At 48.9% G+C, this 18,388-nt stretch overlaps 1 protein-coding gene across 7 annotated transcripts in view; it reads right to left on the bottom strand.

Moving 5' to 3' along the window:
* Window positions 1–977: 977 nt before the first annotated feature.
* wdfy3 (WD repeat and FYVE domain containing 3) overlaps window positions 978–18,388 on the bottom strand; it is a 28,625-nt gene continuing 11,214 nt past the window's right edge. For 3 of the 7 annotated variants that reach the window (XM_088376253.1, XM_088376254.1, XM_088376255.1), the window contains 47 exons: window positions 18,200–18,300; window positions 17,757–17,975; window positions 16,916–17,329; window positions 16,675–16,838; window positions 16,414–16,525; window positions 15,957–16,147; window positions 15,726–15,878; window positions 14,988–15,061; window positions 14,751–14,912; window positions 14,385–14,600; window positions 14,038–14,255; window positions 13,675–13,871; window positions 13,113–13,247; window positions 12,852–13,031; window positions 12,400–12,633; window positions 12,120–12,219; window positions 11,859–12,019; window positions 11,418–11,647; window positions 11,063–11,172; window positions 10,807–10,989; window positions 10,430–10,603; window positions 10,284–10,357; window positions 9,722–9,952; window positions 9,457–9,625; window positions 9,195–9,364; window positions 8,885–9,033; window positions 8,626–8,746; window positions 8,453–8,538; window positions 8,300–8,380; window positions 8,033–8,087; window positions 7,832–7,951; window positions 7,634–7,751; window positions 7,453–7,559; window positions 7,227–7,380; window positions 7,066–7,157; window positions 6,734–6,946; window positions 6,298–6,439; window positions 6,077–6,231; window positions 5,782–5,940; window positions 5,537–5,716; window positions 5,147–5,329; window positions 4,935–5,028; window positions 4,709–4,852; window positions 4,270–4,509; window positions 3,779–3,890; window positions 3,482–3,679; window positions 978–3,344 (listed from right to left, as the gene is read on the bottom strand). In XM_088376253.1, the coding sequence (XP_088232379.1) occupies window positions 3,224–3,344; window positions 3,482–3,679; window positions 3,779–3,890; window positions 4,270–4,509; window positions 4,709–4,852; window positions 4,935–5,028; window positions 5,147–5,329; window positions 5,537–5,716; window positions 5,782–5,940; window positions 6,077–6,231; window positions 6,298–6,439; window positions 6,734–6,946; window positions 7,066–7,157; window positions 7,227–7,380; window positions 7,453–7,559; window positions 7,634–7,751; window positions 7,832–7,951; window positions 8,033–8,087; window positions 8,300–8,380; window positions 8,453–8,538; window positions 8,626–8,746; window positions 8,885–9,033; window positions 9,195–9,364; window positions 9,457–9,625; window positions 9,722–9,952; window positions 10,284–10,357; window positions 10,430–10,603; window positions 10,807–10,989; window positions 11,063–11,172; window positions 11,418–11,647; window positions 11,859–12,019; window positions 12,120–12,219; window positions 12,400–12,633; window positions 12,852–13,031; window positions 13,113–13,247; window positions 13,675–13,871; window positions 14,038–14,255; window positions 14,385–14,600; window positions 14,751–14,912; window positions 14,988–15,061; window positions 15,726–15,878; window positions 15,957–16,147; window positions 16,414–16,525; window positions 16,675–16,838; window positions 16,916–17,329; window positions 17,757–17,975; window positions 18,200–18,300 (7,396 nt within the window). In that variant the 3' untranslated portion in view covers window positions 978–3,223. Of the gene's footprint in view, window positions 3,345–3,481; window positions 3,680–3,778; window positions 3,891–4,269; window positions 4,510–4,708; window positions 4,853–4,934; window positions 5,029–5,146; window positions 5,330–5,536; window positions 5,717–5,781; window positions 5,941–6,076; window positions 6,232–6,297; window positions 6,440–6,733; window positions 6,947–7,065; window positions 7,158–7,226; window positions 7,381–7,452; window positions 7,560–7,633; window positions 7,752–7,831; window positions 7,952–8,032; window positions 8,088–8,299; window positions 8,381–8,452; window positions 8,539–8,625; window positions 8,747–8,884; window positions 9,034–9,194; window positions 9,365–9,456; window positions 9,626–9,721; window positions 9,953–10,283; window positions 10,362–10,429; window positions 10,604–10,806; window positions 10,990–11,062; window positions 11,173–11,417; window positions 11,648–11,858; window positions 12,020–12,119; window positions 12,220–12,399; window positions 12,634–12,851; window positions 13,032–13,112; window positions 13,248–13,674; window positions 13,872–14,037; window positions 14,256–14,384; window positions 14,601–14,750; window positions 14,913–14,987; window positions 15,062–15,725; window positions 15,879–15,956; window positions 16,148–16,413; window positions 16,526–16,674; window positions 16,839–16,915; window positions 17,330–17,756; window positions 17,976–18,199; window positions 18,301–18,388 lie in introns of all 7 variants that reach the window. The other 4 variants (XM_088376249.1, XM_088376250.1, XM_088376252.1 and 1 more) reach the window with 4 other exon arrangements.

Below are 18,388 nucleotides of genomic sequence, written 5' to 3'. Positions count from 1 at the left end.
AAAGTCACTGTGGGGAAACCACGTCTTTTCCACGAAACCTTTCAAAATAATTCAAGATAGGATGACAAAGCTTCAAGGGACGATTTATTTTGGTTGGGTGAAACGATTTGTACTTCCGGTATGGTGCTCCAAGCGTTTGCTGCAGTTAATTCTGACTGCAGATGATGTGTGCGCATGTGCGAGACGCTTTCTGACGCCACTAGGCAACCAAAGCAAAAGCCTTCATGAACGGAAATATTTGACTTAATGATCATTTAATTAATTGAAAAATAGGACTTTCCCCATCAAAATGATGGTTTGGTTGCTGAATATTTTTGATGAAGAATATAGTGCTTATACTTGATGACAATGGCAAAATAAAGCTTAACTCTAATAAAATGAGAAAAATCAATGTAGACAATTTTTCGGAATTGAATTAATAATCGGACTTTTTGAGAATCTTGACCTAAAAAATGCCAAGAAATTAGATCTTTTTTTTAAAATAGGGGTGACACAAGGGGGTGACGCCCACTCACTCACAGATACCAAATGATCAGGAGACACTGTCCCATCTTTTCTGGACAGTATATAACAAGCTGACCTGTAGAAGGAAACTGTTTCATCTTGCCCTGTGTACTGACCGCCATTAAACAACCCAAGATCTTGCCAATAAAGAACCAACTCCATACTCCACATCTTTGTTTTTTTCTGGCTCAACAACGGACATTGCGCACAACACGCAACAAACCTTAGGAAATTTCTTTTTTTTCCCTGAAAAATAAGTTTTACTTGAAACCTTTTCCCATTTGAAAATAAGTGACCTGATAATGTGACTTTTTGGAAAATATATATTTTTTAAATATGGATGGATGACTTGAAAAAATAATTATTTTTTCTTCAAAATGTTACTTATTTCTTCGAAAAAAAATTTTAAAGGGTGGTTAAAAACTTTTTTTTAAACTCACTTTTGTTTGGATAATGTAAATGAGCGAAGCAAGTAGTGGTAAACACCAATTATTTATTGAAAGGCTAAAGAATAAGTATCAGCTCTATTGCATTATTGTAACATCTTGTTTCCATGACGATGACAGGAGTGTAATTATTTGTTCTTTTCTCGTTTTTACACGTTTGTGGTGTTAACAAACACACAAGAAGAAGCAGAAGCAAGAAGAAACAAACATTCATGTAGCACAGATTGCACAGCAGATACTTGCAGTGTTCATTTGGCAGACCCCACCACAAGCGACGTTTTTTTTTTGTTTTTTTTCCCAAGCGGACGAGCGGTCGTGTACTTGTGAGTGTCACGTGTCGGGCCCAGCCCATGAAAGTGTCTTTTCCTTGCAAAACGCGACACAAACACACAAAAAGACGGCAAGTCTTGTTGTGGTACTGACGACAAGTCTTGTGGTATTGACATATCAAGTCAATCCGCTTTGCTCATGCAACAATCTTCTTTTTTGTATATATATATATATTTAAAAAAACATGTAAAAGCAGCTGTTGTGCATAAATACTTTGTACACGTGAAATGTCTCTAGGAACCGCGCAAACAATATAAAAACTAAAAAGTCCAACTCCCCAAATTCCTCTTTTGCACATTGCGGATTGACAAGGACACCCAACGATATGACTTGATCAACAATGGCCATCACGACCATGAGTGTTAGTGAACCTGGCTACAACCATTTCGTCTTTTCGTGGCCGCCAATGAAAAGCAAAAGAATCGGATTTAAAAAAAAAAAAAAAAAAGATTTAAAGAGGCTCAAGCTTGCCCTGGGATTTGGCGACCTCTAGTGGTCAAAGGTGTGGGGAGGGAAATGAACGTCAGAAATGAAAAAAAATATATATTTGATGGGGAAATAAAGATTTTCTTATTTGGAAATATGTTGCAATTTTGAGTCAACAACAAGTTAACATTGCAACAAAATGACAACAGAAGTACACAAATAGTCTTTCTCTTTCAAGAAATAATTTGGAATACGAAGACTCCACTGTTTTTAGACAACACTCTAAAGTTACATAACAAACGCAAAAAGGCAAAATATTCTGATTGAATTCAGGATTTCTTTTTAGGGAGGAAAATGGTTATAATGAGATTAAAGTCACAAAATGGTAACTGTCTGGAATTTATCTTTTTAAATTTAAATTTTTTTTTTAGTACATTAGAAATGACTGGGGGTTGTATTTGTTAAGGAATTAAAATAACGTTCAAGTTTTTTAAAAATCCAGAAAAAAAATATTTAAAAAATTGGGTGTGATTTTTTTTCCAAGAGAACATTTGAATAGGCGTTTGTTTACAGTCAGAATTTTTGGGAAAATAGTTGAGATATTATTTAATTGATATTTTCCCTAAAAATGGTAACGTAAGATTCAAAATAAAAAATCTGAATGGCATGATGGGATTAAAGTCACATTTTCAACAAAAGTAGAAGCTCATTTTTCTAAAAAGTTACCAAAAACATCTGAATATTAAGAGAGGCCATTTTATCTCCCAAGCAAAAAGATTGATTAAAGTCTTTTTTTTCTTCTTCAGAAAAGTTGTAAGAATAAAAATTAGGAACAATCCGAGTTTCTTTTGCCAAAGTCAAAATCTTGCTTTCATTTTTTTTTAAAAAATCCTCCAAAATTGCATTTTACTTTTCACTAATTTCAAGCTTTTTTTCCATGTACATTTCTGATGTATTATTATTGCCACTCGCAGTTGGCTGCAACCAGGTTCAAAACATGGGGGGAAAAAAACCAAACAAACACCCAATTAACGATGTGTTTAAATGTTGTTTACATTCCTGCTGTTTGCAACCAAAGCAGCATCTGGACCATGTTTGTTTTTGCCATAATACGTCATGACATGATGATCACGCTTGCGGGCGACAAATGATATCTTCCTATTAAAAACAACAACATACACACAGAGAAGTAAATCCCTTTTGGTAGAAAATCCTGTACACCAACTCAAGATTGACCAGACATTATTCATATGAAAGTTATTTCAAGATATAAGATGTGATATTCCAACATGTTCATCCAGTCTCTTCAGAAAGCAGCAACTAAAAAAAACAAAAAAAAAAACAGTGGCCAAATTTTGCAGAACGAGTGACATTATTCTTGATGAGTGACATTCACATTTCTTTGACGTCCACCTGCTAGCCGCTATCTTACATTTGTTGCGGGTGTTCAAAAGGCCGCGATTACATGTATATGTACACTATTAACACCTTAAGTATGACGACGACAAAGACGGCGCTCAGTTCTTGTGCTCGTCGTTGGCGGCGCGCTCGTGCTGCAGGTTGCAGTAGCAATTATGGCACACGCGCACCGGCGACGAGATCTTCAGCCGCTTGATCTCCGACTGGAAGCGGCTGCACCTGCAACACACACAAAGGCTTGCCTCGGTTTGGCCGCTCTCGAATGTTTTAGAAAATCACCTTTGAGTCTTCGACGGGGGTGCGCAACGTTCTGGAATAAAAAAATGTAAAAAAAAAAAGTCTCATGTTGAACTTACTTTTGACAAAAGAGCTGTCCGCAATTGCGGCAGTGGTGACGCCTCTCGGTGAGGGAGAATCGTACGGCGCACCCCGAGCAGCTGTCCACCACCTCGTCCTTCACCCAGTGGTCGGCGGCTGAGCGCCCCGGCTGGTCGCTCACTGACCAGCTGAAGACCCGACCGCGCCCGTCGCCCACCAGGATCTTACTGTGGTCCCTGGCAGGTGAGCAAAGAAGGTGAGCGCATTTCAACATTGATTCCATTCCAATCCGTGACGGTAATGAAAACAACACGAGCTCCTGAACGGCGTCTCACTTGGATATGGCGAGCGCGCTGATCTCGGCGGGGTGCGCGTTGTCCTTGCGGTCGAACGCCGTGTGCATGGTGAGTTTGCTGCGGAAAACCAGCTGTCGCTCCCACCTGTAGCCTGTCGACACATGGTAGCAAGCTAGCGGTTAGCGGGCGCACCGCCCCCCCCCTACTGGTTTTACTTTTTTGCCATTTGCATATCGATTTAGGCAGTGCATCTGTGACTGAAGAGGATGCATTGATTTAAAATAAAAAATTAACATTTAGGTAGTTGGAATTTTCTTCTTTGAAGAGTGCAAAAATGATTTAAGCATTCGGTTAGCAGGAAATGCTAACAAACGTTTGGGAAACGTTTTTCTATGAGTCTAAATCTACATAGTAACAGAAAAGCTTTCGGACATCGGGAAGTGCAATGCTTGGATGATAAACTACGCCGCCATCCTTATTTTTTTGTGGGTTGGGATGGGAAAAGGGGCCTGGTAATTCGTGATACCGACCTGCCCTGAGCTGGTTGAAGGCGCGCGCCTCGGCGGAGGGCGGGTGCGCCGGCTGAGTGTTGGCACTGTTGAGACCATGGGGGTGCACATGGTGAGGATGCGCACCCTTGTGTTGGCCCTCCGAGTAGTTGACAAACACAAAGCCGTCCTTTTCATCGATGCTCAAGCTGTCAGACCAACGGCGAGAGTCGTCCGAGCCGCTGTCCATCGACCATGCCGCGCCGCCTCTGGCGGATGGCCCTGCAGAAAAAAAAAAAAAAGATTGCTGTTGAGTTCGTGCTTTATTTTCAGGGATTCCTAAACTATAGTGTGCAGGGGTGTGAATGTTATTTGGATTTTTGTTTTGGAAAGACCGCTGCAACGTAAATCAAGATAGCTAATCCTGTTTTTTTTTTTTTTTTTTAAAGTGACTTTGTAGAGAAGGTGTGCAGGCTGTTACCTCTGGGTCTGTGTACGGTGCTGCCCGGTTGACTCCCCGGCTGACTAGACGGGTTGCATGCTGCTTTGTTTTCCTGACTAAGACCACTTCCTGCTCCTCTTGCCTCTTCTCCGTCTGAGTCGCTGCTGTCCTCGTCGCCGCCTTCTGGAGGACCGTCGGAAAAAATGCGTGACACTCCCTGACAATTTAAACACGGGTTTTTTATTTTTTATTGTATTTGACTGACCGAGTTTGTCGTCCCCGCAGCAGTCGGTAACATCGGGCTCGACGGGTATGGGGGCGGGGGTCTCTGGGACCTGGAGGAACTCCATCCTCCAGAACTACGACGACAACAGAGCATTCAAGTTTAGTATGATCAGTAAGGCAAGAGGAATTCCACACTGGTATTTGGTTCTAGCTGGTATTTTTTTTATTTGTTATGTTTTTGTTTTCTTTTACCCTGACGACGCCGTCCGAGTGTCCTGTTACGATGACGTTGTGTGTGTCCCACTCGTTCATCTCTGATACGCAGCAGCACGTGATGCTCTGGCTGCGTCCCGTGAAGGTGTTGGCGCTGGCGATGGGGCTGCCGTTGATGCTCCACACGTGGATGTACGTGCCCGCGCATGACACAATGTCACCCTGCGCATGCACACGCAAGCTAGCGTTAGCAAGTTAGCAACTTGTGACGATCTGAGCAGTGAAAGTGCCATCTGCAGTCGCTATAGTGGGAGTTTTGGGATGTTAGCATTTGCCACAGTAGCGGTTTTGCGATGTTAGCATTTACACGTTTTTACTGTTTGATTTCAGCCCCTTGACAAAATTCAGCAAACTTGTATTTCTTCGTACCGTGAGTTCGTTGATGCAGAGCGCGGAGACGGGGGCGCGGTGTCCTCGTAGTTGCGTGACAAAGGAAAGCTTGTTGAGATCCCATACGATGCAGGTTCTGTCCCGAGAGCCGCTCACCACAATGTGGTAAGCGGACGAGGCTGTCAGACACGTGACGGCGTCCGTGTGACCCAGCAATGCCTGCAAACGGAGGGGCGGAGGGTAATATGGTGGCCTCACAGCACGAGAATTTTTACAAGTTTTACCTGCTTGAGCGTGAGCGTCTTGGCTCGCTCTTTGGATGTGCCAGTCTCCCAAACGCAGATGGCTGTGCTGGTTCCGCCCGTGATCACCAGCTTGGGGTTGGGGCAGATGGCGCACAAGATCTGACCCCACTCGGACAAACACTCATACACCACTAAAGCCTAAAAAACAAAAACCATACACACAGGCCGCAAATGTTCAAAATAGTTTCAACTATAAGAACAAAGTGCCTCGCCTGGGACATTTAAGCTGACGCCAACCCCCCTAAGTCTGGTCCTTTGAGGGAGCGCCATTGACCTTATCTGACTCGTAGTTGGCCAAGCGGCAGCTGAGGTCAGCGTAGCCCCACGCAAAAGTCTTGTTCCACGTAGGCGGAGTCAGCACTTTGTTCTGCTCCACGGCGAGGATGCCTTTGTCGGTGCACACTATCTGACCAACTGGCTCCTTCAGCTCTGGAACAAAAACAATTTTCACTATTTGTGTTATTATATTGTATGCGTTGAGTCTGTGTTGAGTACCTTTGACGGGGGCCAGTGAGGGTCTGAGGTTGTCCAGGTGGTAAAAGAAGATCTTCTCCCCGGTGGAGCTCGGAGGAACGTTGGCGGGGTCGCCGTTAGCTTTGCTGCGCACCCGTTTAGGCGGGTGGGGCTTCTTAAACAGCTGTAGCAGGCACGCACACACACACACACACACACACACACGTTTGTGACAATAACATTAGCCACAGCGGCAGTTTTGTAACGTTAGCATTAGCCACAGTACATGGAATATTACTCGCTAAAATAGCATTTTTATATTGTTGCATTAGTTGCAATGACATTTTGCTGGGTTCGTGTCAACGGGTATTAGCATAAGCTAATTAGCTACAGCCATACTTTTTAGATATTCCTATTAGCAGTATTGTAGTGATGGTATTAGCGACAGTGTCAGAAACTGTAGTGTTAGCATTAGCACCTGCTTGGGGATCTGCCCAAAGTTGTTGATGAATCCGATGGTGGCGGTCTCTTTGAGAGGGTCGTTGATGTTATAAATGTCCACCTGGCCCTCGTAGAAGAGATGGTGGAAAACGTTGACGGCCTCCACGGCAGGAGGACCTTGCTGCTTGTAGCCGAAGATCAGGTCAATCCACTCGTGGAGGTGCGCTGACACAAACTCACACTCCAGCGCCTGGGATAAAGACGCGAGAAAGAACGTGCGATCACAGATGCAACGCAAATAGTTTTGATCGAGAGGTGTGCGAGGGAGAGGAAACCGTAGTGAATAGAAAGTGATCGCTAACGGCGTACCTCTCTGTGAACCCGAATGAACTCCCGGGGGTCGCCCTTGGCCCAGGGAGGCAGGATGACGTCGCCCAGCTTGGTGCCGTTCTGCTTGGCACCTGTTCGATTCAAAGAGCTAGCCGTTAGCATTAGCGATGTTGCTTGGTGCTGTGTTCGTCGCTACTGACCCAGATCAAAGTTGTTGGAGTTGAGCAGGAACTCTGGCAGGTAAAAAAACTCAGGGATGAGCTCCTTAACGTCGGCCATGTTGTGCTTGGCGGCCGACAGCCAGGCCTCGCGCACGCTGTGGAACATCCGGTCGGCCAGGTCAAAATGGCCACCCTGGTGGAGGGGCCCATTACGTTAGCTAAGCACTGATAGCTTAAGGGTTAATTCCTTGAAGGATTTCCTCACCTGAAGTCGAAGGAAAATCTGCGTGAAAGGCTCCATGCGCACCAGGTAGGAGGCCACGATCATGGCCGACGAGTAGTGTGTACCGTAGTGGTAGGCGGGTGTTTCGCCTGCGTGGTAAAACCATTGTACTTATCAATTCTTCACTCCGTGTTGATCGCTCGGTGAAACGGGCGCTCGTTACCATTGGGGTCCTCCCAGTCTTTGTATCGCTTCTTGTACTGCGTCAATCTGTCGTCCGTCTGCGCCCCCATGGGCTTGGCGAGATTGCGGAAGGTCTTGGGGTTGTTCAGATCCAACTCCTTGGCCACAAAATAAACACAAAGGTGGAATTAGCACAACAGGCTTTGGGATGTGGGGCCTGCCCCTTTGCGCCACTCACCTCGGAGTCAAAGTCGGCCAGGATCCATGGGAAGACGGGGTATTGCATCAGGTCGTTGTAGGAGCGTCCCGCCAGAGTGTTGAGGTGCATCAGGTATTGAAAGTTACTGATCTCCCCTCGCTGGGAAGAAATACGCGAGTCAGTCGAGGACAGGACCAAGGATGGGGGTCCAACTTGAGACATGAGTAGGCTGCTTCTTACCTCCCAACGCTGAGTCACAGACTTCTCACCCACTAAAGTGCTGAGGAGACCGGACCTGAAGGCAACACGACAGACAAACTCAACAGTCAGCCTCTTGTTAGCATTAGCAACAGTCGCACCTTTTCTATTAGCATTAGCTACCATTCATGATTAGCCACCGCAATGGTTTTAGCCACCCTTTAGCTACAGTGGAACTTGCTGCATTCCTTTCAAACCTACTCTCTCCAATTTCTGCCCTTTCATCCTATACGTGGAAATAAAACACACCCTTGTTCTACGCTTGTGTTTGGTCTTTGTCCCGATACCGACTCGGAGCTGTCAGCCAGCGACGGTACCACTGCCAGGAACCTACAGAAAGAATCGGTTGTATCATTAAGACAGTGGTGGTGGTACGGTTGAAGGGGTGCGTTGAGTTAGTACCTTTGATAGACTTTGTTGCGCACCCCCTTCTGGAAAGCCAGTAGGTAGTTCCTCCCATCGGCGGAGAACACCTCCACTGCCATCGGCTGCCACACAACACCAAAGCCACGCACCCCCTTCAACACCTCCACGAGAGATGGCGCGCCCCTGTAAAGCTAAAGAAGCAGCCCTACCTGCAGCAGGTAACGTCGCTTGTGCACCTCCTTGATGTCCTCGTAGGCGAAGATGCTGCACGTTCGCTTCAGCTGACTTTGACCCTGCCGTGCACCTCTGGGGATGATGGCCTCGTGCAAGCTGCCACACAACAACGGGACGTCTTTAGAACTTTTGTGCTGGTAGTCATTTGGGAAAGACGAATGGACAACTTTGGAAGATCAAATACTGAATGGAAATGGCGTGAATGAAAAAGCGAGTAGGAAAGTGCAGAAGTACTTGGGCGGCAGCGTGTCGATGTCCCTGATCTCTCTGGACACGGTCATCGTGTAGCCATCAATGACGTAGAAGTGCTCTTTTCCAAAGAGCAGCAAACCCTCGCTGGTGTCCAGACCCTGAACGCGGGCGCAGCGGTACATGTGCTGGATCTGAAAACACAAAGCATTAATTTTTTTCCCCCCCTCCAAAAAGGCAGACTGCATCAAGAATAAATATGCATTTTTTTCGAGAAAAATGTCTAATATGACGAGAATATGGTCATTTTTTACATAATGTCCCAAATGTCTTTTGTTGTCGTCGTCATGCCGACCTTCTCCCCCTCCTCCAGCAGTCGCAGCAGAGCGGTGTTGTCAGTACGCTGCTGCTGCTCCTCCTCGGGTCCCCCGGACTCTATCAGCTGATCCTGGATCTGATCCTGAGCGTCCTCGTCGCCGCCGTCCGCCGTTGACCGAGAGCGCTTCAGCGGCGCTTTCACCAGACCTGAGAAAATAAAAGCCGTCCAAAGTCATATTTTGGAGGGGAAAATACTTCAGAGAAGAAAACCGCGATTGCTCCTTTGCGGTGCGCCTGACCTTTGACCCTTGCGATGGTGTCCTCGCCGTGTTCGGGTTCGTGCTGCGTGGTCTCGCCCACGCTGCTGTGCTCCACCGAGTGTTGGTACATCCCGGGGTTGCCCGACAGAAGGCGCATGTAGTACTCTTTGCTGTCTGCGCTGATGGCACGACGGTAGCGCACCGGCTTCTGTTGGGGAAGACGGGAGAAAAAACTCAAATGGTGATGCTTGACCAAGTCTGCCTAGCGACAAGTTACCTGGCCAGCGAGAAAGGAAAGGCGCACCTGTGCCGAATTGGCGTTGTTTTCCGTGTCAGGGATGTAAGGGTAGTGGATGTAGAACATGTCGTTGCGCACCATCTTCTTGCGCATGCGGCACGGGCCCTCCGTCATCTCCAACACGAACTTGTCCAGGTGGGAGCCGATGGGTGGCCCCCACAGCCCTCGCTCGCGGAGAAGCTCGTACTCGATGGACGCCCACTCCTCCGTCACGTACTTAAGCGCGTTCTGCTGCCGCTGGGAGATGACAAGGTGGCAAACAACCACAGCACGTTAGCGGACCACATATTCTGCCTAGCAACATGCTCTTTTTTTTTTTTTTCTTGGAAAAGACTTAGACTAATTCATTCATCATCTATCTTTGTTTTTGAGCGCTGGACAAATTCTGCCTAGCAACAAGTGACAGAGTGGTGTCTGCCTTGTGTTTATTTTCTATTTGTCGTTGGGCGGGAAAAGTTGGTGGTCGAGGAATTCCGCCTCGCAATATGTGACCTATTTCAACGAATTTGGTGATTTACTATGCACTTGTTGCGTTAATGAAGTTTGCTGAAGCAGGAGAAGGTACTACCTCTTGGTGTTCTTTGTACTGCATGGCCACCAGGTCTCTCACCACGGCGATGTGCGTGAACATCCACTGGAAAGCTTCCTGCGGCGTCAAAACAAAACAACATTGAGCGACATTTCCGACTCTGGCGCGTGGATTCGGATTTGGACTTGCGCTGGCCTGTGCTGAGAGGCTGCTCTTGCTCAGGCTGTTCTCCTTCTTGTGGCGGCGCACGCCCGTCAGCTTGGACAGGCCGAAACCGCTGCTGACCCGTGACAGTTTGGACTGGGTCGCCACCGCCGGTGCCGCCGCCTCACCGCGGCTGATGCACTTCTTCTCGTGGACTGAAATTAAGCACAGGCACACGTCATGACTTGTGAAGGGCGGGCAGTGAAGGCCCACCACATTTATATAGTTTTTTTATTTCATTACGACTTTGAAGTTGCAGCCTTTCAGACATGACACTGAACACATCATTCAACTAATTTGACATTTTCCCCCTTTATTTCCTAAATTGGGTGGTGCGCTACGAGAAGTCGTTCCTCACCCAGGTGGTTTTGCCAGCTCTTGAGCGCGGGCTCCTCCAGGGCGGGTCGCGCCGTGGCGATGTCAACGTGGCCGCGGTCGTTGCAGGGCAGGGACACCTTGAAGATGTCCTCGAGCATCTGACGCTTGCTGTGCATCAACTCCGTCCACACGCGGTTCACCGCCTTCAATAAAAGCTGGCGCCCTGCACATGCCCGATCATCCCCGTCAGATCCCCCTGCAAGGCCGAGCGCGTGTTCCAAAGTCCGGAGACTTACCTTCGCTGACGTCGTGGTTGTGTGTTGAGTCGCTGTCGTTTTCTGGTGAAATCATAACGTGCCACGTGGTCATACGGGCTTCCGCCTCCAGGCCAAAGCCCTCCACGCTGCTGCACGATGCGCACACACACAATTAGTTACGTACATGGCCCGATGTCAAATAACAGATTGTGATTTACTAGTCATACGCATTAGCAAGCTTGTTGCTAGTCAGAATTAAAATGTGGGAGTCATGCCTACATGTCATAGGCGCTAAATCAGCTGTTGCACGGCAGTTGGTCACGTGCCATGACCAAGAAAAAATTGCAGGTGGCTTGTTGCCACTCACAATTCATTCATCCCACATCAGCCTTACCTGCCGGCGTGCAAGCAGATGAAGCAGTGCGACAGGCAGGCCACAAAGTCCTGGTCGTGGTTGCCGGGGCCCAGCACCAAGTTGCGATTAACGGTGAGAACGCGTAGCGCGTCCAACAGCGCCACCTGCTGCGCCACAGTCTTGTGCGGACGGCACAGCTGGTAGAGCACCGTGCGGTTAAGGCAGTGGTACAGCACGTCCAGGGAGAGACCCTGAGACCGCCTCTTGGACTGAAGGGAGGGGGCAAAAATGGAATTTCAGCCAAAACCTTTCCATGATCGACCAAATATAGTTTTGCTTGTAATATAATTGGCTTTTGTGCACGGGATTTGAATGGGAATAAAACAAGGTGCAGTTTGTGTTGTCTTTGTTTAAAAAAAGAAAGCAGAACTTTTTTTTTCTCAGCACTGCATATGTGTCAAGTGCCGTTTAATGGGTCACCTGTCCGATGAGCTGCACGATGAAGTCCACCACCAACTTGGAGTCCTTGTTGAACATGCCCTGCCACAGCTTGTCCACCACGCGCTGGCAGAAGTAGAAGACGTTGTACACCAGGATCTGGTAGCTGCCGCCGCCGCTAAGCGGCAGGGACGAATCCTCGCCTGCGAAAGGTCACAATTGGGCCAGAGAAAGGTAGATGCCCTGGGGCCCAGCCGCAAGTCGGGCTCAGCGGGCAGGAACGCTTATGTCTTTGGATCTCACCCAGCAGAACGTCAGCAGCCAGCAGGTGCTCCATCACGCCGTCCAGGATGTTGGACTGGAACTCCTTCTGCTGAGTTCTGGTGGAACGCTCCGGGGATGCCTTTGGATCACAAAATAATAAGGGAGAGCCAAGTGAGTGTGAAATGCGTTGAGGAAGGTCGAAGGTCTGACGCTTGTGGAGGTGTTCCAAATGCAAAGGTCAAGAAATATGGAAGAAGGTCAAATGTGTCCACATGGGAATTTGGGGACGGGTAAAAAGAGTCAGCCGCGTCCCACCCACCTCCAGCAGCAGGTCGATGACGGGCGTCTGCTTGGCGGCGGGCGTGACACACATGTTGTCCATGATGAGCGCCCTCATGAAGTCCAAGACATACTTCTTGGCCGGGTGGTTGGTGAGCGAGGTCTTGGAGCCCACGTTGCAGTACTCGGACTGGCTGCGGTTCATGCCCGAGTCCGAGCCGAATGCCTTCAGCTCCTCGATGGGTGAGCCCGCCTCGTCGTCCAGGTCGCTCACCTGCAACGCGCCGGCGGACGTCTTCATTACCAGCTTGCGGATTTGCCGCGTCGACGTTTACTCGCACACGCACGCGATTCCAATGTGGTGAATTTCCTCAAAAATAATTAAATGTTTGAATCATGCGCATGTCCCAATTATGTGAATCCAACAAATCTTTTTTTTTTCTTTTTCAGGTGGCCGTAAAATCGCCCTCCAGCGGGCAAAGTCAACGTTACCATCTCAGAGTACGGCCTCATGTTGAAGGGGAAGACTGTGGCGGCCAGAGCGCACAGGAAGTCGGGACCGTGCCACATGGGGGCCAGGTCGGGGACGTTGTGGTACAGGTAGCGGAAGAACTGCATCAGCGTCACCGGGTACTCTCGCAGCCACGAGCCCTCCTCCTCCGACTGCCACGGCTGCCACAAAAATGAAATCAGGAGCGTCCAACGAGATCTTGGGCGCCTCACGGTGGCCGCTGGGGCGCGTTTGAGCCTCACCAGGTTGAGCATGCTCCGCAGCATAGCGAGCAGGAGGAAAGCGGCCTCGGTGCATACACTGTGGATGGAGCCCACCGCCGTGGCGCTGGACGCCGGCACCCCAAAGATGAACGTCCACATGGAGTCCAGGTCCAACTGAAGTGCACGGCGTTGCGCAATCGTCAACATGAATGAGATAAATTCGACGGATTGCAGCGGAACTTCCAAAGCTGAACAGCGTGGGAAAACTGAGTGCCTTTGAAATTTTTTTGGACTCTTTCTTATTAGCAGTGCTTGAATTGATTGGTTGTGTTTATAAAAAAAACACATGGGAAATCTTTAAAAAAATTACGTCATCATAAATCACATTTGCAATACTGAGAACCCAAAAACAAATACTGAAATTACCGCTACGACTTTTCCAGATGAATCAGCTGCATTCTCAATTGGCTATAGGACAAAAAAAAAAAGCTAGCTTTGACTTGACTCGGGTCCACCACAGATATGGAGAAATCTTAGTTTGTGTTCAACTCTGGACGTTCGGCGTGATGATCGTGTGGTAAAAAAGCTTTGCGGTACTGACATGTACCTGCAGGCTGTCCGGCAGCTCGGTGACGGGCTGCTGCAGGAAGAGCGCCATCAGCAGGAAGTAGAGCTCGGGCACGTTGGTGTGCTTGGGCAGCAGCGTCTGCAGCACCGGGAAGCCCGGGAAGTGGCAGGCGTCGCGGTTGATCTCCCGCACGGTGGAACGCCCGCCGGCGCTGCGGCCCACGTTGAAGCCTGCAAACGCAACGGAGGGTGAGCTACTGGCCCCTAGTGGCAAGTCCGCATATGACTGAGTGTCAGGGGGGTCGGGGTGCGAATGCTGTTAAGCGAGGGACCGAGAGGATCAGCACGTTTGGACTAACGTCATTGTGGGACTGCAACAGATTCTTCTGGCACTCACCCAGCACGGTGCCGATCTTGTTGGTGAGCACCGAGTCGGTGTGGTCCAGCCAGCCGCCGCCGCAAGCGCCCTCCTTGAAGCGGTGCAAGACGGCCGGGTTGGACAGAAGCACGGTGAGGATCCACAGGGCCGCCGCCACCGTGCTGGAGTGGAGGTGCTCCTCCATGAACATCAGCAGCCAGTCCAGGCCAAGAGTGCGCACCAGGTCCTCGCAGGCCCTACACACCAGACAGCTCGAAGTCATTAGAATGAGTCACATTTGCTACTGGGGTGAATGGCAGCAGATCTAAAGCCAACCATATTGACTGTTTTGGCAATGCGTGGGCTAATTACGAGCACTATCTTACTGGGCGTTGACGGCCGTCTTGTCCTTGGTGGTGAAGAGCAGCCTGAGCAGGTTGTCCAGCAGCCTGTTGCGCAACAGGATGAGGTTGGGCGACAGCAGGCCGCCAAAGTCGTCCTCGCTGCCCGCGTCCGTCTTCTCCTCGTTGTTGATCTCCATCACCACAAACTTCTCGCACACGGCGAACGTGGGCAGCGTGGACGACAGGAACTGACCGAACCTGCAAAAGGTTAGGGTTACGTATTTTACATTAGCGAGTTTTGAACCAGATCATTTTGGTCTTTTTTTTTTTTTTTTTTTTTACATGCGACCAATCTGACCAATGTGGACTTTTTCCTGAAAGCTGATGAGTCAAACGAGCGGGTCTGACCTGAGCAGGTCAAGGGGGTTAGGGAAGCCCTGCAGCAGCAGGCTGAGCACGTTGCTGATGGCCGCCACGGTGGGTTGCGATAGCGACGTGTCGCGCAGCGTCAGCAGCAGCCTGGGCACCAGCTGGAACTCACGTAGCAGCCTGCCGTTCTTTGCCGCCTCGCTGCGGGGCAGAGAAGGAGGCAAATCACCAACGGGAACGACACGGACGAGATGTCATGGGGCAAGAGGGACGCACCTGGACTCGGTCAGAAGCTCAATGAAATGCTCAAAGAGAGAGAGGTGAAGCTCATAAGGGGCGTGCAGCCACACCTGAACACAAATACATTCAGTTACTCCAAATTTCTTTTGCTCATATTTACGGATGGTCTTTTTTTTTATCCTTAAGATGTATGTTTTTGACGTCTCAATTTTATTTTTACTTATAAAATAAATAAATACAAATGAAAAAGAATGAGCAATACTGATTTAATATTTGATACATACATTCATTTATTTTTCAAAACATACTGGATAGTTTCTATTTTCATTTTCTTACTGTATATTCTTGACTGGGCACAAAAGCAATACCTTTTTAAAAATGTATTTATTATCTTGTCTAAATTAAAATGTTTTCAAAACATTGTCAACTTTATTTATATTTATTTATATATCAGAATACATAAGAATGACCTAATCACAAAATATCCAATATTTGAATTTTTGATGCTTTTTGATTTACAAATAAAAAGAATTCAACAATTTTAGATGCCTACTTTTTATGATTAGAAATATAAATTTTAATATCCACATTTTTAAAATTTAAATTCATCTTCTTAGATTGTCTTTATATATATATATTAGAAAATATGTTTTTTTCAAAAGGTTATAAATGGAAAAAAATATTGGAATTTTTTTTATTTTTACCTTTCTTGAACTTCAGTTCTTATTATGTGTTTGCAAGACCAGAACAGTTGTACGGCCTTTTGGGGCTGACCTCAAAATCGCAGAGGAGGTCCTGGAAGGCGGTGGAGTTGGGAATGATGGAGGTCTCGTGCCCGCTGTCCACCGTACCCACCAGGGAGAAGGTGAGGTGCAGGATGTGGCTGTTGAGCAGCAAGCGCTTCTTCTTCAGCAGCATGGCCAGCAGCTGCACCCCCCCCAAAAAAAAGAGTCAGAAGCAAAGTGCTTTCCGAGAGCTGACCACTGTCACGAGAGACGGCCCCACCTGGTATCCCTTGATACGCTCCATCTCCTTGCTGGCCAGCGGGTTGCTCTTCACCACGCAGACCAGCGCCTTGACGGCAGCGTACAGACCCTCCACGTCCGACGCCATGGCGACCAGACCCAAAATGGCCGCTGCCCCGCCAACGTATTGTAGGATGGTGGCAACCGGCTGTGGCGAGAAGGCGCGCACCCCTGCGAAGAAAGGCCACCAAAGTTTCCGTCAGGAACAAAACGCTTGTTAGCTTGTTTAGCAAAATTAGCTTTGTTTGTTTCTTTGTCAGCTTCGTTAGCATTATTAGCAGAAAAAAATCCAATCCCATCTAGTCCAACCCTAATCTAATCCAATCGAATCCAATTAGCATCAAACCTTTGTTAGCTTGTCTTATCAGATCTTGTAAGCTTCGCTAGCATCATCAGCATTTCTAGCGTCATTAGCAATATTAGCTCAATAAACCTACCCAAATAGCCGATGACAGCGGCGCCGATGGTGCGGGCGGGTCCGTTGAGGTGACCGGCCGCGTTGTGGATCAGTTTGACTGGCGTGGCGTTTTCGTGGGAGGACACGGCCAGCTGCAAAAACAAAATAAATTTAATAGCTGCTCCATCCAGAGTGAAAGGGCAATTAAGCCAACAGGAAGTAGAAACCAAGCAAAAGAAGAATCCCAAGTCCCGCTCAGATTCCCAGGGCCTCCTTTTAGTCGGCGAGTACCGCGCGTCACCTGTTTGGCGATGGCCTTGCTGTCCAGCTTGTTGTAGACCTTCCTGATCTTGGCCACGGTCAACGTGGACACAGAGACGGCAAACAGGCTGAAGGACACCTTCTCCTCTGGCACCAGCGCCACCGGGGCGGTCGGCGGCGCCACCTCCGCCTTGGACTCCTTACCTGCGCAGGGGCGGGGCAGATTGGCTATGAAAAGCAGCTATGCGAATCCCAAGGCGGCGGGCGGGAACGGCGCTCACAGAGCAGGTCGACGGCCTGCAGGCTGCCCACGTTGGTCGGGCCCAGCTCGAAGATGGCGGCCACGCTGGCGGCGGGCAGCGCCTCCTCCAGGAAGTGGCACGGCCCCAGACGCCACACCAGGCTTGACAGCTGGCGCTGGGCGGGGGGCGTGCCCACGTAGCCGTACACCGTGCTGGCCACTGGGGGGTTGGTCGAGCCCGAGCCCCCGGGCACGCTGTGCACGTAGTGGAGCTTGACAGTGTTGACGAGCTGTCCATCCAGGTAGAGCGAGGCCATGCTGTTCTTGAGCATGCCCTTGCTCATGACCAACACCAGGTGGTGCCACTGGCCCTCGGCAATCAGCTCGCCACAGCGGAATCGGGCACAGCAGGGAAGGATCTCGTAGAAAGACGCCTCCTCGCTGGACTCATCCGCTGGAGAAGCGAGAAAAAAACAGAGGACAACACAGACACAGTTACGCCACTTAATATTATTATCAAGTCATTTTGCAGGAATATGTTTGACATTTGACCCAGTATGCCGGCTGGTGCCAAAATAAAACAAACGTGGAGCCAATTCAACACATGAATTTAAATTGTTAAACAATTCAATAATTCAAATTAAATCAATACTTCCAAAATATCTCACTTTAAATGTCATTACATCAATACGAAAAGCGACTGTTAATATATTAATATATGCAATGATTGTTTTTAATTGCTCTTTTAGCACTATTGAGCATGCGACAGAACTTTCAGAAGGGGACTCAATCAAATATTCCCAAGTGTGGCTCGGTGCCCGAGGCACCAGTGCCAGTGACACACGATGGCGCAAAAGAATGAAATCAAGCCAAGGCCTCACAGTAGGTCTGCAGCAGCTCCTCCTTGGTGGAGACGGTGAGCGAGCGGTCTTTGGCCGACAGCACCACGGCCAGGCACACAAAGTGCTGCTCCGAGGACGTGGCGCGCCGCACCACCGTCAGCAGGCGCACCGGGTGGCTATGCGGCGGCGCGCTGAAGCGCTCCACGCAGAACCAGCTGGAGTAGCTCAGGCCCGACGGTGGGGGGAACAAACGTTCTCCTAGACGGCAGGGCGCACAAAAGCACAAGCCGGTCAGTCGCGAGCAGCGCGACGACTGGCGCGTGCGTGACAGAAATGTGGCAGGGGGAGCCTCAGGTCTGCTAGCTTAATGCTAAAACAGCATGGGAAACGCTAACAGATAATGGCATTCGTCTTCTGCTGTTGTAGTTTTAGATTCCAAAAAGGGGCCAGAGGTCATCCGGGAGGGCGGTTGATGATGTCACCTGTGCCCAAGCCGCTGATGACGTCGCCGTCTCCGATGCCTGACGAGTTGCTGTTGTTGCCCGGCGCGTTGTGAGGAGCCAGGCTGGGCAGGAACAAACACCTGCGCAGGTACACACACGCAGGCCATCAACTCGATCCGCGTGGACATGTGTGAGCCAAGAAGACAGCAGAGGAAAGCATCAAGACTT

This window comes from Syngnathus floridae, chromosome 5, assembly GCF_059516105.1.
Source record: "Syngnathus floridae isolate MCC-2025c chromosome 5, RoL_Sflo_1.0, whole genome shotgun sequence".
Lineage (NCBI taxonomy): Eukaryota > Metazoa > Chordata > Actinopteri > Syngnathiformes > Syngnathidae > Syngnathus > Syngnathus floridae.
The sequence above is the reverse complement of the archived record's forward strand: the minus strand, read 5'-3'. Positions and strand labels throughout refer to the sequence as shown.